Genomic DNA, 11,969 nt, shown 5'->3' with positions numbered 1-11,969 from the left:
AACATCAAATCCGATGATTATTTATTTATTTGAAGAAATATCAAATATATTAAATTGCAATTCAATATTTATTAGATTCAAATTTGTTCTTGAAAGATAACAGTTCTTATTGGAAAATAAATTTAATAAACTGAAAAGAAATTAAATTAAAATTAGTTTATAATTAAAATTAAATTTGCATCTTGGATTGGCTTTTAAAAAGAATATTCATTCTGAGCCAAATATAATTAAATGCAAATCCTAACTTGTAAAAATAATATCCTAATTTCTTTTTTGGAGGACAATATAGTTTTCCCATATAAAGTTATTATTATTTTATGATAAAATTTAAATATGTTATAATTTTGATGAAATGTCCACTTATTTTTAGAATATATTTTACACCCCAAATGCAAAAATAAAGGGCTCTTATGCTGAATTAAATGGACTCAACCATCCTTTAACAGTAATTTTTTTTTTAAAGGAGCTCTATATATCATTCCTTCTTTCCAATGCCATGAGCCATGTTGTAAATGCCACGAGCCTGCTTATCAAATACAGCGAAATGTTAATAAGATCCTAAAAAAAACGATGGTCTTATCAATTGATTATCATAAAATTCAGTAAAAAAAAAAAAAGTTACTCACAGTAAGGGCAATGGTGGTTGTAGCCAAAGCAAGGGGTATAGCAACTGAAGTTATTATGTCATAACGTCCCTTCAGATAAACAGGTTTCTCTATGCTTTGAAAGTATTTCTGGAGCTTTCTGATCCTTTCCCTCGAACCAAATGGTTCTTCTACTGCCATTCTGCACCAGCAAACAATCACTATTTTGCAAGAAAATATATAACACGCGCGTACAGAAATACTTCATTATTGCTTTGCAATAAAATTCACATTTTGTGGATCCAAAGGACAAATTGTTACCTGGAATTGGGCTGATAAAGAGACGAAAATGAACAGGGCGTGCAATTGCAACTGGCGAGAGAGACTGTTTAGTACTATCAGCTCTTCTTTTTCTATTTTTTCTTATGATGGAGAACTGTTTAGTACTTTCTAGTTTAATCTTGTAGCATCCAGCGCCAGCGGTTCTATATATTCTATAATATTTAGATATCAAAAGGGACCTATTCAAAATATCAGACCTGAAGAGCTCTGCCGTTGAGCCAACTGGAGCCCAAATAGATTCCAGATTGGGCTCGTTAAAGTGCTCCGAACCCAAACTCAATGAGTCCAGAGGCTGAGCTAATTAGATAAAAATGAGCTCTCAAATTCAAACTCCATGTCATATAATATATATATTGAATTTTGATTTATGCAATGTAATATTAATACAACTTAATTATGTCGATTGATCTTTAATATTACCTTTATTTTTGGGCCTAAACGCTGATAGCTATTAAAACACTTTTTTTTTATTTATAATTTGGGCCGAAGTACTCGCCTTATTTTCTGAGAGAGAGAGGGAGCGGCACATTATTTCAAATCGATCAAATTATAATTATATAAAAATTATCAAATAAGTATATTTTTCATTTTTTATTAAGTTAAAATTCTTCCCGAACGGTTTAGCTCACATTTTAGTAAGAATATTACCTCCAATAATATTCAATGATATCTTCAAAATTAGAATGAGGATCAAAATAATCTCTTAACTTTTTATAATTAAATAGAGATTTAAATGATTTCATAAAAGATCAATTTAATCCCAATGTAAAAAAATAAGGATTAAATTGATACTTAATATAATTGAAGGTCCATTTTGATTCTTAAGAAAACTTAAGGAACCAATTTGATATTTTTCACCTTTCAAATTTTTATATTACATTGAAAATACCTAAAGGGCCCAACTTTTATACTTATTTCACTACCATTCAAATCGGTCTCCATCCTTCCAAAAAGACCTCTTCGTTTGTTATTTAAAATCTAATAATCATGACAAAAGTATTGAATAATTATTTGATTGGTATTTACATACATATGAAAAATTACTAATCAAATATGAAAGATAATAAAACTTCTATGACGTGCCTATAAAATTCCCTGCTGTCATTCTATGCAAAGCTTCACTAGATTAGGCTTCATTTCAGGGGTGTCAATTTTTGACCCGACCCGAAACCCGACCCGAACCCGACCCAAAAAAATCCGGTTAGGGTCAACTCGGACCCAAAATGGGTCGGGTTCAACAGATCAACCAGTTTTAAAAATTGGGTCATGTTCGTGTTGATCTAGCAACCGAAAAATGACCCGAAATTGACACAAAAACTCCTATTTGACTCAAAAACTCGAGATTGACCCGTTTTTTACCCGATTTTTGACCCGAAAACTAGCAATTTTAGGTCAACTTCGAATCATTCGTGTCAGGTCGGGTTGACCCAGACCCGAATCAGGTCGGGTTTGAGTCCAAAACCTGACCCACTTTTAAAAATGGGTTGGGTTCGGGTTGACCCGAACAATGCCGGATCAATTCCGGGTTCGACCCGAACCCGACCCATTGACCCGAATTGACACCCCTACTTCATTTGAGAAAACTTTTTTATTGCTTCTTAAAACAACTTTTTAATATAAATTTTTTTACTAGAAAGATACTTTAAAAAACATTAAGGTTTTGTTTGGGCCGGGTTTCTTACTGCTTCTTAAAATAATTTTTTAATAAAATTTTTTACTAAAAAAATCATTTGAAGAAGTAGTAAGAAAGTCATCTCAAACAAAACCTAAGAAAATTGTCTCAAATAAAACCTAAGAAAAGAAAAGAAGAAACCAGTTCATGCCTTTAGAGACCGAGACCATAAAGCATGAGTCTCAAAAACTGGAAAAGGTGAGATTTGAGCATGTAAAGCGTTCTTTTTTATCACATTGCACAAATCAAGTATAGAAATGGTAAAATTACAAGAACACTCCAAAGTTGAAGTTTGATAATCATAAATGTAATTTTGATCATTTGCATAAATCAATTATGCAAATGGCACAGTTAATCCATGTAGAGTCTCAAAAACTTTTAAGAGTGAGTTGATCTTAGGCGAAGTTTGACAATGAAAGGTGTTATTGTTAGAACATTGCACAAAACAAGTATACAAATGGAGAAATTACAAGAACACTCAAAACTTGTAGTTTCATAAATGTAATTTTTACCATTTACACAAATCAATAATAATACAAATGGTACAGTTAAAAAAACAAAAAAATAAAGTGCAATCAAACAGAGGCTAGCAGCCAAAACATAACAAGTGAAGACATTGCAATAAATAGCCACGTTGCGAAAGCCAACACGACAGAAATTTCAAATTTTTTGCATGAAAGCAGAGGATAAGCACTGCAAAAACCAACATCTTTTGAAAAAAGTACTGAAACTCCACCTGAAGAACATGCTGCAGCAAGCGATAGGGTTGCTGTTACCTGAATTAGCCAGCATTAATAATTTAGATTTAGCAACTTAACAAGTTACTACCATGTGATCATATTGTAAATATATTAGTATAAAATAAAGGTTAACAGATGGAGAATGGTAGATAAGGGACTGAATCAAAGCGCCCAATCACAACAATTTATAATAATAATTCTGCATGGCACCTGCAATCTAGTATTTATTTATGTACATCTTAAGTAGTTTACATGATCAAGGGGCTAAGACATAGTACATGTTATTTGATTCATCACGTAATGATTATTTGATAAATTTAATGTTGGTTGTCGAGTACCTAATGCAATTCTTTACTTTTCTCATCCATGTGGTTCATGTGTCAACAGAATCAATCGAATGATATAAATTTCATTTTATTTGCCATTACCAATAGCCATTAGCCAATCAATATGATTCATTAGAAGAGAGTTTTGAATTTCAAATTTCAATAAAATATGCCATGTGTCAACCAATATTTTAAAAATTGATTTTGATCCCGGTATAAAATCAATAATTTGGTTAGATTCTTTGGTTTTGGGATTCAAGTTTGATTTTTTTTTTTTTTTGTACAATGTCATAAAAAGAATATTTAAGGCATGAGTCAAAAAGATTATCTAATTCAAGTTCAACTTACAGCACATAAGTTTGATGGAACCTCATTGATTGAATGCTTGTAGAACTCTGATAACTACTAACGAGTTTTAATAAAATTTATTTAAGACTTGGAAGTTCTAGTTTAAATGCTTTACTTTAAACAGACGCCCCTCAAAACCAGCAAAAACCAAATATTAATGAGTTTTGAATCAGTTCCAATAAAAATCACTAAAACTTAACAAAAATATATTTAAATTCACAAAAACTCAAAACTATAGTGTTTTCATTAACAGCAACATGATAAATCAAAACACATTACTGATGATCAATATAATTATCCTACTACTTACCAAATCATTATCTCATAAATTAATAGCTATTCAAATCATTATCTCATAAATTAATAGCTGTTAAAATAATATTTCAATTTTTTTTAATATACACCACTTTCAACTTGCAATCCAAGTGTATGATGGCATGAAACTAGTCTCACCCACCTATCCTTTCTCCCACACGTACATATACAGACAGCATTACCTAATTGGGGTAATATATAATACATGAAATTTAATGGAACTTTGTCGATGAAATGATACTAGAACATTGATGATTGTTCAAGAGTTTTAGAAAAATCTATTTTAAAATTATGAGTTCCAGCAAAAACTAGTGTTGTGACGCTCCCAAAACAAGCCAAAACCTAAAATATTCATAAGTTTTCGATTGGCTTCAACCAAAACCACTCAAGCTGAACTGAAACCAATTTGAAATCACTGAAACATATATGAAACTTAAAACCACAGTGTTTTCATTAATAACAACTTAATAAATCAATAAAAATTAATAATGATATCCTACTAATAACTAACAAAGTCTTCATGTCATCCATTATCAACTATTGCCAATTATGACTTCAATCTTTTTAATATACATCACTTGCAATTTGCAATCTAAGGGCTAAGCACTCACTCAGCATACACTCACCCGCACATACGCATGTACAGACACCCATGCATGTATAAACGGACATACTAAACTTTATTCTTAAGCATTATGTTATTTAAGGACAAGCAATTAGAGTAGGAGATGAAAGTTTATGCCAGTTACTCGACAGATGACGAATATGATTATGACCATAATGTACATAGTATATATGACGATAGTTTGGGTTATTAGTTTGGCTCAACGATCGAAAATTGCATCAAGTATTGATCAAAGTCAATGAGTCAATTGATGAACAAAGCTCACTTCAGATAGAACTTGAATTGAATCAAACCTGTATTGGATTGAGATAGCTCAACATTGGACTAAAATGTATATATTTGTACATAAGAAGATTATATATATATTCTAAAGATTAAAAAAGAATCTAGAAAAAAGGTTGATTTTTTATTGAAATTGAACTTGAATTGAGGTTAGCAAGCATGCATGACTTGATTGAGATCAAATCAATTCAAACTTTAATTAGACATCACAGCCAAGAGAACAAATTGAGCGACTTTAAGCTGATTTTAAGCAAGAGTCGAATCAACTCAAGATCAAATCGCTAAATGGCCCCTAAAGATAGTTCATAAGATTTTATGGCTTGTACCACCCTAAAGTTTTTATGAATGAAAATTTTGATTTTAAATCTTCTAAATAAATTTGTTAGGATAATAGCAGCTTTATGGTTGATATTTATACTTGACGATGTAGAATGTTAGAAAAGGATTATATGATTTTGGTTTGGGATAATGATGACTAAAGTGATTGTAAATTGAATTTCATTTATATATTCAATATTGGTGTAATTTACTATAGTACAAGGATTATATTGAATGATGTCTCACACATGTCATTGTTTTTCTTGGCATATGAAACTTTAGTGCTCAGATGCTCAAGGGAATAGCTCAACGCATGCACCCCATATATATATATTGGCCATCACTTTCTTCTTTTCTTTTATTTTCTTTTGGGTTCTTAATGGAATGGATTTCTATAATACTTCCACCAGATCTTGCTTTAGCAGAAGAGCTAAGTAATACTAAAAAGTGATCTTAGGAGTGACAACAACAAACCACACACAAAATAACATTCTTTACCATAAGGGTGGAGTTTAAATCTAAACTTCTCAAGCTTGCATTTTAATAGGAAACACTGGTAGAAAGAGAAGAAAATTTGGCTGAAATTGGAATTTCAGAAAAGTGCAAATAGTAGTTGAGAAGGATTTTGTAGCCAAACACTTAAGAAACCTTTTAATTGATGAAGGATGGAAGAAAGCAAATAAGATATGATGGATCTTCAATTCGAGAGGAAGATCTAGCTCTCCCAATCTTCAATTCGAGAGGAAGATCTAGCTCTCCCAATCCCTATCCGTTGGCTAGAGCCGAAACAAACCTAAGAACAATCTCAATTCAGCCAAAAAACCTCAAGATGCCCTAACCCTAGGGAAAATATCCTTCTTAAAACATAAAAAACAAAGGAAATCCCTATACAACCCCTCCTATGAATTTTCCCTCCTAATTCACATGAAATCCTTCAAGATAGCCGGCTGAGGGAGGGAGTGGAACTCCTATTCCACCTCTGATAAAATAGAGCCGGTCCAGCATGGAACGGCTGGACTAGTCCAGTGACGATTCTATCACATTTCTCATCGAATTTAATTTTGCTTCATGAGAATATATTTGTTCTGCAAATAATTTTTGCAATACTTGCTAGTGTTTTCATTATTTAAATGCAAAGTTGAATTCCTAAATATGTCCAACACATGCTACCTTAAATAGACAATAGTAGCTGCATCCCTATGCCGTGCATGACAGGTTGGAACAATGAGTTAAACTATTAGATTAATTCTTCTTTCTTTTGTATTCTAGAAACTATCAAAACAATATGATTGTCAGAGGTTATGAAGGAATAGAAATTGCTTTTTATCGCTGCTAGAAACACAGATACACTCATTAAACTTAGATGAAAAGTAAGAAGCGGGTTAATATGTAAGGCAAGGGGTCCCAATCAATTTTCTTTCTGACATCAATATAAAATCCATCAGAAGACTAAATTTTAACTCATTCCGAACAAAAAAAAAAGAAGCCTGACATACAGTATTAGCTACAAGAGAATCAACTTATCATGCAAGCAACAGAGAATGAGTATAATGAGAAAGACTAACAGTTAGCAGCAACCAGCCACAAATCATATAAATTGAATTCAAGTACACAAGAATAATTTATCAGATAAATCTTCCATAGATGAATGACATATAACAAAATACAAGAAGACATAATATAATTAAAAAAGGTTAAAGTAGGCATGAGCAAAACTCATCATAGAGTTGTATGGTTTCAAGCATATGATTTGTTGAAAACTCAGCAATAAATAAGAAAATAAATAATTGAGTGCAAGGATGAAGTCTAATACCCAATCCCCTACAACGAACAAGCTGACTAAAATAGGATTGTGAAGATCTCTTTTCATCCTTAAAGCATAAGTATCAAGACAACCAAGACCAAGGCTCCACAACGCTTGTAATCCCATGGAAGCAACCAAGTAGCTGACAACATAAAATTCTAATAAGTAGAGATATAAAAAGCAACGTAATTTTTAAAATAGCCTAGTAGGTGCAAAACATTGGAGGCAATTAAAAAGTAAAAAAAAAATAAAATAAAAAAATTCAACTCCACAAAATGCTTGACTCAAAGAGTTTTTTCATCATCGTTTACCTTAGAGGGGAAATATATTTATTCATATAGTGCAGCTTCTCTTAAACTTTGCTTCTAAAAATATAATTTTTTGTTATGTAATAAATACAGTTTGAAACTCCCTGAGTCACATTTGCATCCTCTCTAAGTCATCATGAACACATGAAACATACATACTTGATAGCTCTTTCAAAGATGCGAGAGAAAATATATTTTATTTCATACAAAATATCAATAGCACAACAGTAACATAGCTGTAGAAAATAATTCAAAAGATATAGCTCAGACTAAGTTTGATATCAATAGAAGGGAAGTTCTCCTGATCAAGTTCAGCCTCGCGACTGCAGTGTTTGGCATAAGGACAAGATTGACACTCACCTGAATGTGGGAAATGATATATTCAACTACCAAAAAACAAAAGGAAAGAGTTAAGGAAAATAATAGGACAGAAAGTTGAAATCATGATGTACAGATAAGACAAAGAACTAACATAAAAAAGACTATGAAAGGAGTTGACTGGATCAAAAAAGCCAATAAGAGAAGAGGAGAGTAATACCTAAAGCAACCCAAATTTTAGGTATATGAAGAATTCAAATGAACTAATTGTAAGCAAAATCAATTCTTTTAGGAACTAACCAATAAAAATGGCTGTGTCAAGAATTATGTGAGACCTAATTCGATTGATGAGAGTGAATAAGTGCAAAGTAGAAAGATGATGAATGCATAAAACACACCAAGAACAAATTCACCCAATTGATGGCTACGTCTTATCACCATTATTGCATATTTCATTATGGCTTTGATTGCAGAGTTTTTAGCCTTAATCTATTAAATCTAACATAATTACAATGCCCCTCTCTTTATACAGAAAAAAACTAAGGAAACAGAAAAATATAGTAAAATCCTCAAAATACCTTTAATGAAACAACCAACAATTGAGTATACGTAGATTGATTCTTCATAGAAAAAAAATTAATCTCCACAGCTTAATATGTTAATAAGTGATCCACATCTTTAGAATAAGTTTTATTGGCAAAATAAGCATAGTGGCCGTAGACGAGATGTAAGTTTTAGAAAGAATAATTATAAAATGTTTTTTAGTCTCACAGAAATACACATTAACACATTCTTTACGTACATCTCAGACTATCTGACTCATGAATTATGCTAGAAAAGTATCCTCTTCAGCCAAAGGGAAGTATCATGCTAATATCCAACTACATCAATGAGCAAAAATTACTTCAAAAGAACGAATTGTAATATATGTCAGGTGTATTGAACAAGATTGGTACTCAGTCATAAGATACTAGAAGGTAAAGGGAGTCATCAAAATAGGTTGACACAGTGGTTGAGTTCATAAATGTAAAAGAAGCACAAGAGCAATTTGCTGAGAAGAAAGCCTAAACAGACTTATAAGTTCAGATGAACAATTAAAGAGAAAAAGTACTGAAACTAGAATCACTAAATAGAATTAATATCTAGGGTTTAGGGGGAATCCAATTATCATGTTATGTTATTAGCAGATATTATTTGTTTGGGTCCGTGAAAATTTTTAATAACAATTTAATAAATGACATGTAAGTTTTAATTTAACCATTATTATATGTAAGGAGATCAAATGGATAAAATAAATAACAACAAAAGGAAAGATTGTGATCACCATTTGTCATACTATTTGATGGATAAAAGTGCTATCTGAATAAAAACATTGTTATCCAGGAAATATTGAACCTAAGGCAATCCATGTAAAATCAAATAACACTGCTGCCATGGAATCCCGATAAATTAATGCATTAATCTAAAAAAAAAACACAAATCTAAAAATCACACTGTCGGAATAGTTTAATCCAATTACTACATTCCAAGAAGAAAGGATGTGGCTCATTTACACCTGCAATACCCCTTCACCTCTCCCACACCCGTCAAATTCATCCAATAATCCATCGTCCATACATAAAGCTACACCTAAAAAGCAAAACAAATCCCTTTTTGAGAACGGAATCAACAAGTGAGGATTTCTGATAGGTGGATTACCAGAAGGCGGTGTAGCTTGAAAACCCTGAAGCCGAGACCATAAAAGCAATCGATGCGCTCGCAAAAAGACACTGACCCGTCCTCAGCAGCAACCCGCCGACGGTACCGGGGCTTCCGACCACGACCTTCATCTCCTCTTCGTCTTCTGCCTCCTCTGACTTCTCCTAGGAAGAAACCACAGTTTAGATACCAGCGACTTCCGGTTTCTTGTCAGAAGAAGCTTCACGCTTTCGAGTCAACAACAAGCTTCTAGATTTGGATCAGGACAAAACAAACCCTAGAATTCAGGGATTGGAGAAATTTGGGGAGAACCTTTGTTTCTACTGTGCAGTTCTTCCGAATTTCCCCGCGACCAGCTCCCACGCGCTGTAATTTTATTTTAGATTATTTTTTTGCATAAAAACTCCCTGTTTAATCATCTATTGAAATTAAATAATTATTTATTATTTTATATATGTGCCTCAATTTGCCGAGCACGATATTACATGATTGAAAAGGAAATATCAAATATGGCTTTACATGTCTATATATCTTTTTCTATTTTTTTAATGAGAAATATTAGTGCTAGAATTATAGAATATTCAGAATGTTAATGTTAGAGAGTTCATTAGTTTAAATTATATAAAGATTTAAGCTTAGTTAAAATTATTCTAATATAATTTTCATTAGTTATAAAATATATATGCTAAATTTTTTGGGAGATTTACATAAATACCATTTAATACTATTCTATTTACATATTTAACACCTAAAACTTTAATATTACATATATACCACCCATAGTATTGATATTAAAATAATGCATTAATATTAAAGTTTTAGGTGTTAGATATGTAAATAGGATGTTATAAAGTGGTATGTATGTAAATTTCCCTTTATTTTTATTGTCAATGTTACTGTGCTGTAATTGATATAAAAATGTATGATCCTTTAATTTTTTGATAATTTATATAGAATTCTTTGTTTAATGAGTATTTTGATTTAGCGTAATTCTTGAATTAATGACACTAATTACTTATACTCGGTGATGCAATAATTATATTGTAATTATATGTTGCTTATGTTAAATTTCAAAAGAACAAGTTTTTAATTGGTTATATTCCTTTACAAAATTCGAACTATGTTTTCACATATTCCGAATCAAGTTGGAATCAAATTTGAACATTAGTTGAACTTATTCAAATTCATACTTCAACCAAGTTCAAATTTAGTTTGAACGATGTTTTAACTATGGTCCATATACGATATTGTTTGAATTATTTTTATCTGCCTCAATCTTCAATAAGTAGTTTTTTTTTTTTCCGATAAAAACTCAATTATCTTGTCTATTTTTTCCATACTATCACTTATATTAAAATATGTTTAATTTTATATACATTTTGATATGTCCAGGACACCACTTGATGTCCGGAGTTCTGCCGGACCACCACCTGAGTCCCGGACTTCTGCCGGACTGTCAACTGAGGCCTGGAATTCTACCGAACCACAACCCGAGACTCGAACTTCTGTCAGGCCATCACTTGATGCTGAGAGTTCTCCCTGAGTACTGCCTTTCTACTACAGTCTTTCAGGCCCATGTCTCATGTCGACTGTGGTCCTTCCAACCTCCATAACCAGACAACGATCTTTCTGACCCCGGTCTCCTGCCTACTACGGTCTTTTCGGACCCATGTCTCCTGCTGATTATGGTCCTTCCGACCTCCATCACTAGAAAATTATCTTTCTGACCCCGATCTCCTACCAACTACGATCTTTCAAACCCCTGTCTCGTGCCGACTATGATCTTCCAACCAAACAAACTTGTCTATGTTGATTATTATGACTCCCACCATGTAATGCACTCTATATGACAAACATTTGTGACATCAAACCAAGACCTTCTCCCTAAGAAGGACCTCATTTGTAATCAACTGCAAATACTAGTGTATTCATTCAAACTGGGCCAGGCACAGTGGTTTTTCCTCTTCTCAGGGTTTCCACGTAAAAACACTGATGTCTCCTATGAATGTTACACCTTCTATCTAATCTTCTTGTGTGCTAGATCTTCATACAATGCTAAGACATTAAACTATATATTTCTCTACCGCCGCAAATACTTCAGGACGCAACACATCTAATATTTAAAAAAATAAAATTGTAATCATAAAAAAATACTATTCACTATAGATAATCCAGCTGATCTCATATTTAATTATTATTTTTTTATTACAGCCTGTGTAGATAAATAATTAAGATATGGCCTACTATCTCTTCATTCATGTTTGTGTACATAAATGAAGAGAGATGTAA

General features: G+C 32.1%; 1 protein-coding gene across 5 annotated transcripts; it reads right to left on the bottom strand.

Annotated features, from left to right (window-relative positions):
- Positions 1-3,064: 3,064 nt before the first annotated feature.
- LOC110103513 (CASP-like protein 5B3) lies at positions 3,065-10,073 on the bottom strand. Of its 5 annotated transcripts, none has more exons than XM_028699815.1 (4): positions 9,993-10,073; positions 9,681-9,844; positions 7,366-7,498; positions 3,065-3,374 (listed from the first exon to the last, which is right to left on the bottom strand). In XM_028699815.1, the coding sequence occupies exons 2-4, from the start codon at positions 9,809-9,811 to the stop codon at positions 3,174-3,176; spliced, it is 465 nt and encodes a 154-aa protein (XP_028555648.1). In that variant the 5' UTR covers positions 9,812-9,844; positions 9,993-10,073; the 3' UTR covers positions 3,065-3,173. The 5 variants fall into 5 exon arrangements, with proteins under 5 accessions (XP_028555648.1, XP_028555647.1, XP_020687931.1 ...); XM_028699814.1 differs by having other exon boundaries at positions 9,681-9,838; positions 9,993-10,064; XM_020832272.2 differs by adding an exon at positions 9,538-9,611 and having other exon boundaries at positions 9,681-10,063.
- Positions 10,074-11,969: the final 1,896 nt, after the last annotated feature.

The sequence above is a fragment of the Dendrobium catenatum genome, unplaced genomic scaffold (assembly GCF_001605985.2).
Source record: "Dendrobium catenatum unplaced genomic scaffold, ASM160598v2 fragScaff_scaffold_1395, whole genome shotgun sequence".
NCBI classification, from domain to species: Eukaryota; Viridiplantae; Streptophyta; class Magnoliopsida; order Asparagales; family Orchidaceae; genus Dendrobium; species Dendrobium catenatum.
The sequence above is the reverse complement of the archived record's forward strand: the minus strand, read 5'-3'. Positions and strand labels throughout refer to the sequence as shown.